The sequence below is a fragment of the Atractosteus spatula genome, chromosome 27, assembly GCF_055471065.1.
Source record: "Atractosteus spatula isolate fAtrSpa1 chromosome 27, fAtrSpa1.hap1, whole genome shotgun sequence".
In the NCBI taxonomy this organism is placed as follows: domain Eukaryota; kingdom Metazoa; phylum Chordata; class Actinopteri; order Semionotiformes; family Lepisosteidae; genus Atractosteus; species Atractosteus spatula.
The window spans coordinates 2,210,655-2,227,772 of record NC_142732.1 but is presented as its reverse complement, the minus strand read 5'-3'; the positions used below and the strand labels follow the sequence as shown (position 1 = coordinate 2,227,772).

The 17,118-nt window shown below is 36.0% G+C and overlaps 1 protein-coding gene across 3 annotated transcripts; it reads left to right on the top strand.

Moving 5' to 3' along the window:
• Positions 1-470: 470 nt before the first annotated feature.
• On the top strand, positions 471-16,599 carry LOC148814135 (uncharacterized). Of its 3 annotated transcripts, none has more exons than XM_088907123.1 (19): positions 471-487; positions 1,007-1,074; positions 1,589-1,630; positions 2,347-2,403; positions 2,750-2,809; positions 3,779-3,835; positions 4,203-4,268; positions 5,078-5,152; positions 6,137-6,193; positions 7,391-7,450; positions 8,754-8,810; positions 10,203-10,277; positions 10,577-10,633; positions 11,136-11,204; positions 11,477-11,509; positions 12,184-12,246; positions 14,015-14,068; positions 14,165-14,236; positions 15,878-16,599. In XM_088907123.1, exons 2-18 carry the CDS (start codon positions 1,021-1,023, stop codon positions 14,234-14,236), a joined length of 1,008 nt encoding a protein of 335 aa, XP_088763249.1. In that variant the 5' UTR covers positions 471-487; positions 1,007-1,020; the 3' UTR covers positions 15,878-16,599. The 3 variants fall into 3 exon arrangements, with proteins under 3 accessions (XP_088763249.1, XP_088763250.1, XP_088763252.1); XM_088907124.1 differs by having other exon boundaries at positions 10,206-10,277; positions 15,878-15,928; XM_088907126.1 differs by lacking the exon at positions 4,203-4,268 and having other exon boundaries at positions 15,878-15,928.
• Positions 16,600-17,118: the final 519 nt, after the last annotated feature.

The following is a 17,118-nucleotide window of genomic DNA, read 5'->3' as shown; positions in this document are numbered from 1 at the left end:
GTCCAGTCACTGGAAATAATAATATACTGCATGCTGCAAATAAATATTACTGTGAACAAAATAATGCTCTTTAATGACAGGTTGCGAACATTTGTTCTGCCAATTGCTATAATTTTTAACCTGCAAATCGAGTGTCGCTGGGCTAAAAAATGAACAAATAAGAAATAAGCAGCAACTGTCTGCATTTTATTTGCTAAAATTGTAGAACTTTAAATGCTGATGATGATGAAACATACTCTACTGCTTGAATAAAATAAGTTGCTGCTGTTAATAAGTAAGAGTTTTGAACAGTTTTCATATGGCTTATAAGCTATAATTAAGTGGCCACACCAAATGTCAAAACCTCTAGTTATCTCTTAAATCTATAAGTATAGATATTTCCATGGCCAGTGTAAAAGCTGGTTGGCTGGTTTCAGATTAACACAGGGTATAAATTCGAACATTTCTAGCTATGGGATACAGTTCATGCTCTCTTGCATCGGATAAGGTAATGTGTTTTTTGACATTCTTACTAAAATTTTATTTTATTTTTCATTTTACTCAACTGGTGAGGATGATTTCCTACACCTAGTTCATTTCTCAGGAATCAGAGTGGCTTTCAAAGATTACAGTAGCAGTAGTGTGCTTAATGTGCTTCACATACCTTGATTTGACTTTCATTTTTTATCTGAGGTCTAGTACATTTCAGAATTATATTGAATATCATTATGTACTGATTTATGAATTACAATGGAGGTGAAATACAATAGTTATGATTCTTTGGAGCTGTTTTCTGAGACTTCACCCTATATTTAAGCTTACATTAGTTCCTGAAGGCAGATACTGTATATAGGATATGCAGAGGCAAGTAACAAGTATACATTTGCTTTTCCTTGATAATTATCATTTTTAGACAAAAACATTTGAAGTTTCTTACGGAACTTAAGAAAAAACTTTAAGCATCTGAGCCAGCTTTATGTTTTTATTTAACTACATACAATTAAGTCTTTTTTCTTTTTATTCCCAGACTTTCATTCCAAAATGAAGATGCTTATTTTATTCACCTGCCTTCTTGGCTTAAGCCTTCAAGCACCTGTAAGTATTTACAGTACATTTGAGGCTTGAGACTAGATCTTTTTCTCAAGAAAATTTCATAATTAATGAAAATGATTGCTGCATGTCAAATAAGGATAATATACTGATATTTATAACTTTTGTTTTATGTCCATCTTAATGTAAAAGGCTATTTAATTAACTTGCCATTCAGACATTCCAGTTCATAAAGTTCATTGTCAGTGAAAGGCAAACATACACTTTTAAAATATTGCCCTGCAGAAGAGTTTAAGGAGAAACAATGGGTAAATATGTCAGTGTAGTACAGGCCAAAAAGCATGTCTGTTCTTCAGAATATTACAGTATATCATGCTGACTGGCATGTCCACTAATATTCCTTGTCATTATCTTTTAGCTATTATTTTGGCAGAATAATTAAAATTGCTTAAGGACACAAACAGTACAGATGTCATTTTCTAGCTCAAGTTTTTTCTTGTTAAAAAGTCTTGCTCGTTCTACAGTCACAGTGGGTGAATTTCTTATTTCATGTTTACAGGCACCTCAGCAACAAGGGGCTGGCCCTGCCAGTATAGAAATAGTAAGTGTTTATTTGGGCATTTTCAGCTCTTTGAAATGGCAAATTCTGCTTTGGAGATGGGTTAAACCACATTACAAAGTATAAGTTAATCATGGCTTGTTATTGCAGAAAATTGTTTTAGTTGACTGAGTTGATAAAGCAAATCCACACTGACAGAAAGTTTCTAAAGCTGCTGTATTTATTGCACCTGCTTATAAAATCTGCTATTACTTTATAACTCATCAGGGGAAAGGGGCTCCAGGTGAGTTCAGTTTTGACTTGAGTGAATTATCTTTTAAACAGTTACAGTGTAAGCGGAGCATTTTTGTGTGTCAGTATCTCTCTGTCCACTCAGTTTTCACTCTTGGTAGCAGTAAGAAAAGAAAACACTATACCTGGCACGTGTGACTAAAATTGATCTAAAAAGAACCTTGATCAAAACATGAAAATATTTTAGTTAGTTTTTTAGTTGGTAAGTAGACTTACCAAGTGTTGGCAGAATTCTCTATAATGACTAGCTAAATTCCCTACTGTATATTAATGACTTATCTCCATAATTCCACAGAAGTTTCTGTATAATGTGTACCTCCTGGAATACCTGTAGTCTCAGGCCTGACATATTGCTTTACAAGATTAGTTCTGCAAAATATACAAAATGAAATAAAAACAATCAAAGAAATGTCGGACCACCATAATGCAGAGAGCAAAGTGATTACCGTGAGATTTCTTTGTTTCAGTTTCTCCCGTATGGAATCCATGGCCAAGCTTTTGCTAGCTCACAGCATCCTGGAATAGTGAGTGGAATATATATATATACTGTGTATACTTGATCGACTCGAAAGATAAAGTGTTGATAAATAAGAATCAAGCAGCAAACAGCTCTAAAATGAGTGGAAGAGAACAACAAAAAAATCTTTAAATTCATGCTAAATCTTATAATGCAGTATAGAATTAACACTAATTTTGGCAAAATACTGTAAGTGAAACCTACTTAAATGGCATGGAACTGAAATGTTAGCTCCTCTATTGAATGTCATTTGATGACTGAATACTGCCATAATATTTGTTTATAATCTTTAGTACTAGGAGGGGATGTGAACTCAAAAGCCTGAAATCTAATTTCCTTTTTTCACCCTTAAGCAACTCAATCCATCATCCCCCCAGCAAAATGGACTTCCGGGACACGCCAGCATAGAATTTGTAAGCTTCTGATCTTTAATCATCACATCACACACAACATAAATAATTTTAGAAATATGTAGATTTATTATTCATTTTCCATGTTATCAGGAGTTGATAATGGTGATGACTCTTCTCAAAATAAATAATTGAACACAAGGCCCACATTTCACATTTAAAATTGGAAAGGCATTCAATATAAAGGAAATTACTTGAGAGTTTCAAATTGCTAGTCAGCAGCTGAATAGGTTTACCAAGTAAGAAAGGGTGCTGGGACAGGTGATTGATTTGATAGAGGTAATTTTTCAGGATCAGTTGAGACATTCTGTATAGGAAATAGAACATTGTTTCGGTTACTTGTGGCCTAAAGCTTTCATAGCTTTTTGGAGAAACTTACATCTTAGAAAATGCTATTTTACTAAGATGGAAGTTTTAATTCTTATGGAATTTTGGGGTTTCCCACATGAATAGCACTTACAGTAGGTGGGATGATTGAAGCATTTTTGTCACAATCCACATAACAAATCTACATTAAAACCAGCAAGAAATTTGTTATAGATTCTGAATATCTCAAGCATTTTTTGTATTTCGGATGGCAAGTATCAGAAAATGGGCACTATCAACCCCAATTTCAGTAGTGGTTACTGATTGTACTGCATTTTTTCAAAATGTTATCAAAAATATGAGAAGGAAACAGCAGATTTTATCATGCAAATGCATGTTACTGATACTTTAATATTACTTTAATATTATTTACATGCAGCCAATCATAAATTTACAGTCATTTTGACAAATTGAAAAAAAAAAGTTTGATAATTATTTTTACAATGATGATTAACATGCCCTAAGAAACAAGAGCTGTTGCAAATAGAAGAAAATAAACAAATACAGAAAGACATCATTAGATTTTTAGGCTGAGTGTGATCAACTGCTAGGTTCATGTAAAATACACAGGTGTGAGAGAACATTCCAATCTAATTCCTTTTCCAGCTGGTGCCTTATGGATTCCCCACCCAGCAATCTGGCGTCCCGACACAGCTGGGACAAGTAAGTTCACAAATGCTGCTTTCCTGCTGTTTAACACTGAAATGTGGTTTTGCTTTAGAGTAGAAAGTAGGAATATATATTCAATATACAACATATAGTAGGAATATGTTGTAGTTTATGTACAGTAGCATAATTTTAAATATTATTGGAGATCAGATACAGGACACACTGCTTCTAGCATGTGCACAAAGCCTAACAGATTAAGCAGAAGGCTATAAAACATATTTTCAAAGGAAGAGGGCAGATGCCTCTCTGCAGGACTTTTTCCACCTCGATGTAATCAATAAACTTGCATCTCAGATTCTGTTTATTAGATCAGGACATGTCATAAGTGTTGGTAGTATGGATATCCTCCTCTTTATTCTAGATGTTTCCTCAAGGATATGTAAAACAAAAGAAGCTGCAGGCACCTGGCAAAGCAAGCAATGAGGCTGTAAGCTGTTTTCTTAATTTTTTTGTAATATTCTGTTTCTTTCTCCTCCACTGGTTTCAAAGCAGGAGAGGCACACATTACCAGGCTACAGCCCATATGCTTCCAACAGAAGCACATGTCTCAGGACTGCCTCTGTGCATAGGAAATTGATTTCAGCTTTATCACAGTAGTGGGAGAAATATTAGCATATATTGTTTATTTTTTGATCCTGTGTTAATATTTTTCAGTGAGGGAGAACATAATGTGATACAAGCATGAAGTGCTTTTTTGATGTATGAATCCAAATATTTGTGATGCGATTATGAACGAGCTTCAGTTCTGCCCAAGGCCACACGGTACCTGAGATTGCTTGTCAGTTGAAGTAACCTGAAGGATTGAGTGAAGGGAAAGAAAGTTGAGGGGGAGCTTTTGATTGACTCAACTAGAACTCAGACATGAATTCGGGTTCAAGCCTGAGTCATGTAACTACAGTAGCTGTAACTCTGAAAGGGTTCCCAATTTGTGATACATCACAAGAATCAATATTAATTGGACAGGATTCTTTTACCTCTGTCTACCACACTTTCCCGTTCTCTAGGAAGAGTACTAGAGCCAAGAAGCAATTGTTGATTACAAATACAGTATAAACTACATAGAATGTTCAAATATATGGTAAAAATGTATTCCAACAGTAAGGCAACAGAGCCTCACTGACCATCAAGGCAGTCTTGCTTCCTGAGGATAACAACCAAATCTGAGCAACAGCGAATACTGCTCTTGTGTGTCCAACACAGAGCAGTAGTTAATGTTTTTCCTCGTGTCTTTTACAGCACAACAGCCCAGATCCTGCTGCGCAAGATACAGCCCAACAGCCAGCCGAGAATGGGCCTGCTAGCATTGAAATAGTAAGCATTTTATATTTTCTCCTCTGGAAAATTCATTGTGAGCGGTATGGTCAGCATTACTGGCTCACAGCTCTTGGGTCCTGAATTTGATTCTGTCCAGGGTGTCACCCGTATGGACTTTGCATTATCTCCTTTTGTCTGTGAGGGTTGTCCCCGGGTACTCTAATTTCCCTCTACATACTCTATCAAAGACATAATGGCTAGGTTTACTTGAGTCCCTGTGTGCTTGTGTCCATGCTTGTGTCCTGGTGACTGGGGTCTTGTCCAGAGTTAAGTCCTGCCTTGTGCTTTGTTATTCCACAATTAGATCAGGGCTGTTGCCAGGAATGGTGTCAAATTACTATTCACCGAGACCTATAGAATATTATTTATTTTCATTACACAAAAATAAACCTTTTTGAAACATTTTAAAAATTATTGCCTAGACTTGTCAAACCTTAAGTCATTGCGACATTTTTTTCCTGTCAAATAACAACACAATTTTCTTGACGGAAAAAGTACCCGATGATTTTAATAGGTGTTACTAAAGCTTTCCAGACTGTCATTCAACCTGTTTATTTACATTGGACGTTTCTGAAAATTATAAAAATGTATCATATTATTTATTCCATTATTTATTTTAAACCTACTCATCAAGTTATTCTTATGTGACTCAGTGTATCCTTCCTAATACCTTAGAAATTAATAAAAAAAAACATTTTGGCTAAACTAATTACATTCTTGCAACAGTGACAGGAAACATTCCTCACATGTATTTCTTTGAGCCTCATGAAACAGACTCTCATGTTGTAAGTTGAGTTATAGTAGCCATGTCAATGGATGCCATTTCCTGATCTAAAGGATTTCATTGGTGAATTTTGATGATTCAACATTTGGTAAAAGCCTCAAGGTTTCATTTTTTAAATATGTTTCAGGTTCTTCAATTTATCACGGATCTATAGTACTACTGAACTATAGTACAGCATTTTTTTTTCTGTCACACAGCTCATGCCTTACGGCTTTCAAGGACAACAGTTCCCCATGCCACAGATGCCAATTTCAGTGAGTATTCATTCCTGTTATTTGAAAATATCAACTCAGTGTGACAGTAATATTGCTACACATACTGTACTGTACTTTAATGTCTTTAATCCATTAAACCATTGATAATCAATAGATGGATATACTGTATTCTATGGGAGCTATAGAAGTGTGTCAATTAGCACTGCTACCTCACAGCTCCGTATTGATTCCACATTGGGGTGCCTTCAATATGAATTATGTTTGTGTGGATTTCCTTTAGGTGCTCTGACACAAGTTGGTAGGCTGACTGGCTATAGTAAATTTCCCTTTCCAAAAGGAACAGGAGGCTGGTCCCTTCCTCATGAATTCTCCCTATCAGCTCTGTTACAAATATAAACCCCAGCCTAGTTTGGATATAAGATATGGATCAAGTGAAGAACAAGAATTGAAGTATGTTGGTCTGGTTGTGCCTTACAAATTAAAACACATCTTGGTAAAGGAATTCCAAACATGCAGGTCAAAACCACACTTATGCCAGGACTTTACAGGAATTGGAATTCAGTTGAAAGAAAAAATGCACTGACTAAAAGTCATTTTAAAAATAAGTACATTATTTACCATTTCATTTACATAACGGTTTCCAATGAGCAGCAATGCCAATAAATATCTTATACATCATCAGTATTAGCCGCGCTCATTACTTAAAATAAACTGCCTTTACAAACAATGCAAGGTTAACTGTGACAAGCTTTGCTGCTTGCACTTCAGAAATTTATTCACTTTTCAATGTGTTTGAAAAAGCCTTTACAGTATGTTCCAGAAAAGCGCAGCAAAAGTTTAATATAGCTATTACCTTTGTGGAGTTATTAGAACCACTGTCAAGTAATCAGTAAATTGAAAGCAAACAAACATTATACAAAACTAACAGACTATGAACAAAGAGCTCCATACAAAGTCAATTTCAAGAAGGCTTTATAGGGAGCTCATAAATCTATATGAAGCATAATAAAACAAAAATCTAATCAAGGCTACAGTACAAGAAAAGCAATAAAAATGCAGATTTATCAGAAGCAGAAGGAGAGTGTGCACATCATGCTCAAAGGCTGATACTCAATACATATCGAAAACAAATACTTTTAACTATTATTTTAAACAAGCTCCCATCTAAGCATTACTGAAATGCATGTTGTAAGGGAAAGGATTCATGCTCCATTTATTATTTTCTTCCACACACAGAACCACCCAGCAGGAGCCCAGCCTTCACCTCAGCTCCCAGGCCATGTGAGCATTGAAATGGTAAGTCCCCTTCCAGAACCTTGAAACCCAGCTGAGACTTTTTAGGAACCGGGTTTTTCATCACCCAGTTAGGAAAGTGACAGAGGGCCATCAAGCTGGCCATCAGGGTAGAGTAAAAGCCATATGGAAAAGTGGAAGTTAAAAACAGGTTGTGGATGGTTTTATGATGCTGAGACCATTGCAAAAGTGAATTTATCTAGTAAATGTTAAGGAATTTTTAGGGTTAGGAGTGAATTGCACATTTTCACCTTTTTTATGGTTGTTCCAGTGAGGGGTACAGATTGAAATGTTAGGAGCAATGGCATCCAAAGCTCTTTAGAATTGTGGTATACTGTGGGCAAAAATTTAGTTTAGTAAAGCACAGTAAAATTGACAGCAAAGCTAACAGGCATATGGTAATGCAGGATTCAAACCATGGCAAAGTTAAGTTAATGCAAGGTTTAATTGTAGAAATACCTTGTAAATTTCAATGGGTAGCATTGCGTTGACCCACCATACCAAGACAAACCTTTAACTGAGGTTAACTGAGCACTGCAAGATTTGAGTATCATGATCTTTCTTTTTTCCAAAATTAACATTTAACAGACATCAGGAGTATGAATCTGGAAAATAGCATAAAAGTACAAAAAGTAACATATCAAAATCTCTATTGCTTCATTGACCCTGATGTCAAGTCATATATTTGCAAATATTGTCCCCAAAACAAAACTTGAATTGAATCCAGTGGGAAAATAACAAAACTAGGGGATGCAAATAGCATCAGCTGTAGAGTTCATCTTGGCCTTTTTCTTTTGAAAGATGTTTTTTTTCCAAAGAAGTTTGAATTTTTTTATCCTATTAAGATTAATTAATATATTTTGTATGTTGTGCCTATTATTTGTCTCCCTACTATTTATATGTAAATTTCTATTTGACATAGTAACAACAAGTACTGTAGCTATACCAAAGAACTTCTAAAGCTGACTGAGTGGAAATACTATGGGGGCATATTGCTTACATGAACTGCATTTCCCAACCGTAGGAATGTGTTGTATTTCTCAACAATCTTTTATCAGTCAATCATCTTTCATAAACCCTTCCTGAAGCACTTTTACATTTGCAAGATTGTCAAATTTAAGAGGTAGCAGTAAAAGAGAACTGATCATAAAAGGTGTGATGCACAACATGCAAGGAATATAATATGAAAAGCTCCCAGTGGGCTATTTGCCATGCACATAACAAAGCAAAGCAGAATAAGAGAATCAGTAGTGCCAGACTGGAAACTGCTTCATTGACAACAGTTTTTCTGTCTTCTCCAACACAGCTCTACCCATATTCATACCCAGGCCAAACAGCTGGATATCCTCAGCAGTATGGACCAGTAAGTCTGCAAGATCTTTTTTATTCAAGATTTGAAGCTGTAATATTGTATCTGCTCTAAAAGATGAGTATCACTAATGCGCAACTTGACAGATGGGTAACATACAGGTGTGTTATTTGTTTGGCCAGTGGAGCCTTAGCATTATTTTTAACCAGACATGTCAGTTGAGACCTAATTCTTACTGTAGGTGAATATTGGCCAAGACACTGCCAACACTGTGACTCAGTGAACAAAGCAGTGAAATAAAGAAAATGGCAATCGAGAAATTGCAAATAATAGAACAAAACTTGGCAGTGTTTATAAATGCAAGTGCCAGACAGAAAACATTTAACCATTCAAGTGAAAATGGCCTCATATATAAAGGTGGATACAGTAGGTGTCTTGTATTCTGCATATTGTTATAGTTACTGACAGAAGAAAATTAAAATGTCTTATAATCAGGAACTTCAAAATATTGGAAGGTTTAGTGTGATAAAAGTACTGCATCTTAAATTGCAGGATGGCAGAGAACAGCAATGAATTATTAAGATAAGAAGATGTTATCTAAAAAATAAAGATCTCTAAATTAACTGAAACCACTGAAGCATCCTTCTACTATGCAGGGAGGGACAATAAATCAAAGAATAAATATTACATAGATAAGTGTGAAAGAGGGCACCAGTAATTAATCTTATGAATTGTAGAAGACATCAAAATAACAGCTTTAAAATTCATTTGGTTAACAACATTTTGTGTGGACAAGTGCAACACGTGTATACCAAGAGCAACACACACTATAAGAGTTGCTGTGATGGAAAAAAAAGAAGCAATAGACCTGACTTTATCTTGTAACTTCTAAATACGAGTCTTGAAATTCAGAGCACTGTTCATCCAGATGCCTATATACTGTATGTACAACCTATGATTTGCCCAAATGTTACCTTACATACAGTATAGTAAAATTGTAGTTATCATTACTAAAGGAAAAGTTTTTTTTTAAGAGAATACATTTAGTTTTATCCGAACAAAGAAGAAAAAACTAGATGGATTTTATGAAAACCAAGCTACAACATAGTCATATCTGATGATAAAATGGGTCCAGTTGAGTATATGCATGCGTGATTGGTATGAAAGGGAATACAAGTGTTACCTAATGCCTGAGCATCAGCCTGCCTACACTTCCTGGTTATGTCACTTCTGTGTTTCATTCCTTGGTGATTAATAACAAAAGCTACACTGTAGTCTGGAAATATCAATAAACTAAACAAGTTGAGATTGTACCTCAGCTTGGGCCCTGAGAAGAAAAGGACAAAGGCAAAGCAAATTCTACAGTACATCTGTCATCTTCCTAAACTTACTGCTTATCCACAGTTGAAAGTAAAATGTGAACACTTATGTGTTGTGTTCCCCTAGCAGAGTGATGCCCCGGCTGCTGCACCCCTGACTCCTCAGCTTCCCGCAATGCCCCAACACGCCAGCGTAGAGCTTGTAAGACTCATCACAGCTTCCGCTGTCAAATGCTGTTACAGACATTTATTGCTCGCATGATTCTTTGGGAAATGCACCATCATGACTATTACATACTGTACCAAGGAAGGCTGTTGCATTTAACTCCTGTTCTTGTCTTGACTGTCACAAGAGATACAGTATATCTTGTATGAAGTTTTGTTTCCTCTTAAATTGTCCTGCCATCTAACTAGCAATAACAAATAATTTAAGAACTGAAGAATCCCAACTCTTCCCACTGGCACTGCTGGATTTCTAACCTACATTGTTTTGTTGTGCAGTTGGTTCCATATGGATTTCCAGGCCAGCATCAGGGACATCCCCAATATCCTGGATCAGTAAGCCTTGTGCACCTTTATTTTACTCATTCACAGACTAGCGAGTCCCATGAATTTAGATCAAATTGCAGACCTGAGGCCCTGGGTTCAGTTCCTGGGGGGCACCCGCTTGGAGTTTGTATGTCTTCCCTATGTTCGTGTACTGTAGGTTTCCTCTGGGTGCTCTGGTTTTCTCTCAGGGTCCAAAAGTTGGCTTCTGGGAAAACTGGCCCTGGTATGAGTGTATGTGTTTGTGCCTGTGTGTGCCCTGTGCTGAACTGGCATCCCCTCCAGGGTGTATCCTACGTTATGCCAGTTGCTTGCCAGGATAGACTCTGGCTCTCCCGTGACCCTGGATTGGATAAAGTGGATAGGAAGTGCATGGTAACATTTTGTGCATAAAGAGGTCCATAAATGCCAGATCCACTGGCTACACCATAGCTGCTTCAGATGTATAATGAGGCTCACTGCCCCTGTGGTAGTAGTTTTAGTCTGCCACTAAATCCATGTTTTTCCTCCTTAGATTTTTCCATCTCAGGGATTTCTGAAGCACAAAATTCCTCAGCCTCCTGGTGCACGCAGTATTGAAATTGTAAGTTCTTTTCATCTCTTTTTGTTTTGAATTTTTAGGGACCAATTTTTCCTGCAGGCAAGCGGTGGGCAAATTGCCCATCTAATTCATTGGCTTTGTAGGGAGTAAGTTGCCTGCAGAGCAAATGTGGACCATTATACGCCATTCATCAGAGGCGAAACACCACTAGCAAATTAAGAAATATCCCAATTGTTGTCAAATACCTGTAAAATACATTACACAGTGCAAACAAACCATTATATCAATCTACTAATGTACTTCTTTTTCTGTAGCTGTATCCATTTGGATTTGGATCACAGAACCCGGTAAGAGAAGACTTTAATTTGTATTTTTTTCACTTTTCTTTATATATCCAAATACTTTGCCAATGTTCCTACCTGCAAAGTGTTTGTTATTTGGCAGGATTCAGGCACCACAGTGCATTACAAGAGAGTTAGCAGTAACTGGATGAGCAGCCTGTCTCTCACTGAAATCTGCTGCAATCCTGCAGTTGCCTGGAAGCTGGAGGATCTAATGTTTCCTACATACAGTAGCTGGGAAAGCTCTGGCTAACTAATCTTAACCCTTCCCCAATGACACTTTCATGACACAGACCTGGTGTGAGAGGCTTTGACTTAGATAAGGTAGATCACAAGGCTTGAGCAGGTCACTATGACCTGAAGAAAGTGTCTTTCCTGTAGAAAAATCTTCACACATATAAAGACTTGTACTTCACAACCCTCCCCCCTTGCCAAATTGCTTCTCTTTCTATCCCAAACAAGCTTAAACACACCCATGCAAGAACAAGATGTAGACAAATATCCTGAGCACCTGGAAAAAAAAAACAGAAAAGTGAATTGAACCCAGGAAACAAGAGCTGTGAGGCAGCAAAAGAAACCACCATGCCACCCTTCTACCTGAGCCATTAAAACAAACAATCTAAGCCAGATTTTGCAATCAAATGAATCTCTCTGTGTTCGCTGTGCTTTGTTCTTTGTAGATGTTGCAGTTTGGAAATGGATCACCTGTTGTGCCACAGCAGCTTGCTTCCCAAAGCCCTAAGGTAAGATGCACAAACTAAACAATCAACTAAGTTCTAATTTATCAGCAGGAAGTCATCTATGGTGTTATTAATCATGTCCTTCCTATGTTGGGAAAGGAGAAGAGTATTATACAATTATCAGTGGGCTCTTTGTCATCTCTGCAGGAGTTCCCTTCCATTCTCAATTTCCCATTATAGTCAAATCAGCACAATTGCCAATGTAAGATAATCGGCTCCACAGTTTCTCTGCCATTTCAGAACTACTGTCTTTTGGAGCAGATGAACGTGAAGCGAACACTGAAAGAGTGGTGTTTCCAATTTACTCTTTCCTCTTGAATATGTTTGTTTACTTCTTTGCCATTTGGGCTTGGTGACCTGCTGGGGGCAAAACCTATCCTGAATCCCATCCTTTCACTTCTTACTGTATGTCTATGATCTGTTTCCATCTATCCCAACAAAATCTATTTAAAGCTGAACTGCAGATGTTTGAAATTCAGGGGACATTCATTTTCATGAGCAGTGTGATTGAGGTGTGGTTTGGTTGTCAGAAATGGTTTCTCTAAGCCATTTTTGATAACTAGTGCAGGAGAATGGAAATTTCATCAGGAGAGACGGCAAAATATTCCTTAGAAGAAGGTGGATGCATGTAACGAGCAATAAATAACTGTCAATTCCAAATGATAAAATGACTTTTTAACTGAAGGCTAGAAATTTAGGTCAAATATATTCAGTCTGACAGGATTTATCCACTCATACCAGACGCTGTTATTTTTCAGTAATTTTAAAGAAACTTTTCCATCTCTTCTGTGATATTGCATTCATTGTGTGTGGCATTTTCTGATGTTTTCTGTTGAATACCTTGTTATATGCAACAACAGGGCTGTTAGGTGAGCTCAATCTAACAACAACATGATAAAAACAATCATGAGAAATGTACAGGGGAAATAATCACAGCTGCACAATGCTCTCAACATTCTTGCCCTGAATATTCTTTCAGAAGCTAATGCTTGTATAACTAGACATTCTAGTTAGTGCACAGCATCAGAAGAGACATAAAACAAGAGTGAAATTATATGACATTCAAAAAATAAACATTACAGTATATCAGTTACCCATTTAGTCACAACTGGAGATATTCAAATATCAAGTCCGGTTTAAAGCACATCTTTTATGGATTGAGTTACATTTCTGTGCAAAAGTCCTTAGGCACCTCTGAAGGTTTCTACAGCTTAAGCCCTCTCTCATGCAAATCTGAAGGAAGATAAGAAACTAGATCCAGCTTGTCAAAGCTTTCTTATACTCTAGAGTTTGTCACAAGCTGCATTTTTGAACAAGAAAACTGACAAAAAACTCATTCCTTCAGCCAGAAGGAATACCGTTACAAATAGATTTGCTAGATTTAGTTGTATGGGTCTTGTCATGCAAGAGGACAAACTATTAAAATTTATTTTAAAACTTTGTATCATTAAAATATGAAATCTTCCAGTGTGTCAACACTGTATTCAGTCCTGTATCAGTACTGTATAAAGCTCAGTTGGTAGCTTTTCTTAAATCGGTTATTGGCAAGTTTTATAAACCCTAAAAGTACAGTATTAGGAAACTTGTGTGTGCAGAAAAAAATATTTTCTTGTCAGATGCACTTGAATCCAGACCTTAATTCATGATCATACCTGCCTGGTCCCAGTAATTGACAGGATATTAATGATGTAGGAAAGGAATCTTATAGCAAACTAGGGCTGGCAGCCCTTCCTTCCCTTTCTTAATACTGTTTGTTGGTGTATCTCCACAGGCGTTCCCTACTGCCAAACCAGTCCAAGAGGAGCTCAGTCAACAAAAACCAATTGTAAGAAAGTACTAAACAGGTAGCGGTCTGGATTATGTCACACCACATTGCAAAAACTGTATTTCAACAAGATAGCATTCTTTCTTCCTCTCACAGGAGATGCCAATCGATGGGATACTGAAGGAGGCTGAGCAAACTGTTTCACCAAGTGCCAAAACAATGGAATAGGTATGCTGTTTGAAGAGTTTATAATGTTTCAGAGATCTCATGTGTACTTTACTGCATTTCAGATATTAGAGTAGTTTCTTTGATTTAAGATTAACTGTAATACTGTAATTATTATAGCAATTAATGAACACTATCAAAAGCAGTTTTCACCTTCACCTCATTTTAAGTTTAAATATTGCTGATATTTTTATTACTCCTTTTAGATTATTTGCTGTTAATACAACAAAGACACTAGAGAATTAGAAAGGATACAATACAAAATTATATTAGCTTATTAAAAAGGTCAACTAACTGTTAAGCACAAAAAGGAGTTTATCAATACGGGGAACTCATCCAGTCAAGTTCTGAAGAATCTCAGGGAATAATGTTCAACAGTAAAGAAAGGAAGTGGGTTTTACTAATGAAATTCACAACTGTGAGGAGAGTAGCTTCCAATTTTCATTATTAATGTATGTGCTCATAATTCCCACATGTGCCCTCATATTGTAGTTTCACTGTTGCAGCATCAAACAAAAGAGTAAAAAACACTTTTTGCAGAACTTACAAGTGCTGCATGCAGAACTCAAATTAAGGCAATGAAATTCTTATATAAAAATGAAGCAGTCTTACTTCTAGTCTATGACCTTTGTAGTAAGCCTTTGGTAGCAGACAAATTTGTAGCCTTCAAATAATACCGCAGCTACTGGTGTAGCTAAAAGGTGTAAGTGAACACTGAAACTCAATCTCTCTTGCAAAGAAGAAACAGATTTTTTTCCAGGGATCAGCAAAGTTCTTTGTTGTAGAGCCTTCATCCCAGAGTTGGTAGAGTTATCTCAAAAGCAGAAAAAAATCTTCATGGACCTTTGTAGCGTAGGAGGCACAATTTAAGTATTCTTCAAGATCTACATTCTAGCATTTTATAATGAGTAGAGACTGAAATGTTTTCCCTACAAACGTCCTGAAGTCAATAGTTCACAGAAAAGTATTCAAACAGAAGTTTCAATATTTTATATGCAGAACCAAGAGAAACCATAATCAAAACAAATACCCATAATCTTTGATGGCATTTGTTTAGAATTTAAAAATGCTTGCAGAGGCACTTGAAAACCCATGAAAAATGAACAACACATTTAGAAAAACAGACAATGTTGTTCCAAGGTTTTAGAAGATAATTTACTGCATCTTTCTTTGCATCAACCAGGATATAGTCCTGTAAATTCTTAAAGAATTTTAAATAAAATACAATTTTAAAACCATTTAGCAAACAATTGTAGATATTCATATAAATGATGCAGTAGCCAAGCCACAACATAAGTACTGTATAGCACATGGCACATGCCCAGGTGATGAGAAATAATATAAAAGGGTTATTTACACAATAAACTATGAATCTCTGTATGATAAAAATATACAAAATTAAATAAAATGTATGAAGGTGAAACAAATACAGATGCAATAGTTCCCACAATACTTCCTGCATTACTGCAGTTACATTTTTAAAAGCATTGCTCAAAGTTTGATAATGCTTTTCCATGTCATGACCTAATTGAAAAAGAGGGCTTTTTTTGTGAAACTATAGGAATTCTCAGACTCAGACTGCTGGGCTGTTAATTCTCACAACACAGTGCTGTTCTTTTATGTTAAACATTTTTTCTTTTGCAGATGAGATCTTCATTGAAATCACAGCAACCTGCCAATGGCCTGTTTCCATGACACTCCACATTTCCAGTAAAATATTTATATAAACGTGCAAAAAAAACAATAAAAAAGATATAGAACACATCTTTTAGCTTGTACTGAGAACAAAATAAAAAAAATAAAAAAACATACACACTTAGGTATTTTCGACTTTAGAATTCAGCAGAAGGCTGTATAACCTAATTCATTGCTAAAGCCACAAGTCTCTGCTCATATTAACTTTTCAGAAGCAGTAAGTTATATTTCCTTCAATTTGCTGTCATAAAACAAGCAAAACTAGAGGTTCAGTGTCAGAAAAAAAGTACACATGCCCAGTGATACGTACTGAATTGTCTGGCAGCATTAAATGATTTTATATGCAATACATCCTTGTTTTGATTGATTTATGTTGGCACTGAGAGCTATTGAGTGCTATTTGGATATTTTTTAGAGTGGCTTTGAAAATTGTTTTCACTTTTCAACATAGATAGTCTACTTGAGAACCAACTGTTTCTCAATTTTATGTGGTACAGTAGACCTGTGAGTAGTTATAAATAGCCGTTAATCATTAAATGTGGCCAACAAATTGTTTTGCTTTCTCAGTCATTGTCATTGTCATTGTGCTGGAACAAGCACACTATGTTTACTGTTTGAGAGTTTTGTCTTTTAAATGAATGATCAATTTAATGTAGAAATAAAGGTTCCCTCTAATTTAAGAACTGTAGCCGCCTTTTTATTTAATCTTAAGCACTTTGGAGCTGTTGTTTCACACAATGTGTCATTAAAGATTTTTTTGAAGATTGATTACATAATGTGCTTCAGTGAAAGTCTGCATGCTTTTAAATCAAAACACATCAATCTGAGAGATATCAACTCACAGGGCCTTATTATAGCTTGAAAAGAATAAAACAGTTGATTGTTCATTTAAGATGGTTTTATTAGAAAAAGACAGTATACAGGTAATAATAAGGCCGCAGGTCTCAATAGGAACATGAAGTCATAACCACCACATCAGTCAGTAAGAATGCTGATATTAAACATGTTTACAGTAATACCAGAAACAGGAGCTCTATTTGAGTGAATGACTTTTCATAGTATTTGTTATAGGAAGACAGTGAAACTTTGACACAAGAGAACCAATGTTCTTTTATGAAACAATACTCTTGGCACAGTCAGATATAGTGAAACCATACAGTGATAAATGACACAAACATCCCTAATGCGTT

What these genes read in the sequence shown, in the direction of transcription:
- LOC148814135 (XM_088907123.1), top strand. Translation starts at nt 1,021, where the DNA reads ATGAAGATGCTTATTTTATTCACCTGCCTTCTTGGCTTAAGCCTTCAA. An exon ending in AACACGCCAGCGTAGAGCTT is followed by an intron (nt 10,278 to 10,576) that starts GTAAGACTCATC and finishes TTTGTTGTGCAG; the next exon opens with TTGGTTCCATATGGATTTCC. An exon ending in GTGCACGCAGTATTGAAATT is followed by an intron (nt 11,205 to 11,476) that starts GTAAGTTCTTTT and finishes CTTTTTCTGTAG; the next exon opens with CTGTATCCATTTGGATTTGG.